Source organism: Chaetura pelagica, unplaced genomic scaffold (assembly GCF_000747805.2).
Source record: "Chaetura pelagica isolate M959 unplaced genomic scaffold, ChaPel_1.0 scaffold159, whole genome shotgun sequence".
Taxonomy (NCBI): Eukaryota; Metazoa; Chordata; class Aves; order Apodiformes; family Apodidae; genus Chaetura; species Chaetura pelagica.
In genome coordinates this window covers 5,836,691-5,838,056 of record NW_009954555.1, presented here as the reverse complement: position 1 = coordinate 5,838,056, position 1,366 = coordinate 5,836,691, and the positions used below count along the sequence as shown (strand labels likewise).

The 1,366-nt window shown below is 64.1% G+C and overlaps 1 protein-coding gene across 1 annotated transcript in view; it reads left to right on the top strand.

Annotated features, from left to right (window-relative positions):
• The window catches only part of TNFRSF25 (tumor necrosis factor receptor superfamily, member 25), a 3,203-nt gene that overhangs the window by 561 nt on the left and 1,276 nt on the right, over window positions 1–1,366 (top strand). The window contains exons 2-3 of the mRNA XM_010005302.1: window positions 876–1,071; window positions 1,164–1,295. Of these exons, the coding sequence (XP_010003604.1) occupies window positions 876–1,071; window positions 1,164–1,295 (328 nt within the window). The remainder of the gene's footprint in view (window positions 1–875; window positions 1,072–1,163; window positions 1,296–1,366) is intronic.

Genomic DNA, 1,366 nt, shown 5'->3' with positions numbered 1-1,366 from the left:
CGGGTGGCGGCGAGTTTTATAGAAAATGATTCAGCTGCTGTAATCGGGGCCATCGCAGCTGGGAAATCCAGCCCCTGGCGAGGAATCCCCTGGCTCCCTGCCCACGCTGCCGGCGCCGCGGCCCTCCCCGGGGTGGGGATGCTGGCGTGGGCACCCCCTTGCTACGGCCATCCGGGAGCGGGGCTCCCCAGGGTGCAGCACCGGGGGGAGGGGGGTGGTAATGACCTAGTTTGGGACACACGTACGAGGAGCGATAGCATCGAGGAGAGCATGAGCAGGCAAGGCTTCCTCTCGGGGAGGAAATCGCCTGCTCTGCGAGGCAGATAAACGCCAGGGAAGTCAATGCCAGCAATGTTAACCCTCCCGCACCCGGCTGCTGGAGCCTCTCCTGGCTGCCTTCCTCAAAGGCAGGAACACCAGCACTGCTGCTGGCCCATGTGCCTGAATCCCTCATCCCTGTCCCTGGAGGTGGGGGGACATGGTGGTGGCGGGTGGTTGAAGCTCCCCCTCCCTGGCCCTGCTGGCCAGCCTCGTGGCACCCTTTTCAGAACACACAAGGGACACCCAACAGTGGCCCCTGGGTACAGTGGGTGGCACGGTGGCCACAGGGCCCGCAGGAAGCCGCTTGCTTGGGTGTGGCAGGGGAAGCACGGTGCAGGGGCTGCTGTGGGACATCCCTGGCTCTGGGGTCATGCACCCACATAGCTCCTGAACATAGGGCTGTGGCTCCAGCCATCCTGCCCAGCACAGGCACCAGGGTCCACATAGCACTGAGCTGGGCTCGGCTCCAACTCGGAGAGCCAGAACAGTGAGGACCTGATGCATGGCTCCTGGACACCCAGCTGCCTGCAACCCTGCCCTCTTCCTGCCCACAGGTGATTCTGGCAACGCTGTGGCTGGCAGCAAGTGAATCACCACCCCTGGGGTGCCAGAATTGCACCGGGCTCCTGGGGCATTGGGTCCCTGTGCGACCACCCAGCCGCCCACGGAGGGTCACCACCAGACACCCCTGCCCTGCTGGCATGAACTGGATTGAGAGGGCTCACCAGTGCTGCAAGCAGTGTCCTGCAGGTAAGAGCCAGCCAGGCAGTACGTCCTGGCATGGTACAGTGCGCTTTGGCACCCCTGGGCATGTGCTCCCTGTTACCCCACTGTTCTCCCAGGGACGTTCCTGAGCAGACCCTGCTCAAACCACAGCAACGATAGTGCCTGTACCCCCTGCCCCCCCGGCACCTTCCGCGCCCAGCCCAACACCTTCACCGAGTGCCAGGCTTGTTACGAGTGTGACCGCCAAGGTGAGCCAGTGGTGTGCCATGCCAGGCTGTGCCACTCTGCATGGTGCTGTGCCGTGCTGTGCCACTCTGCA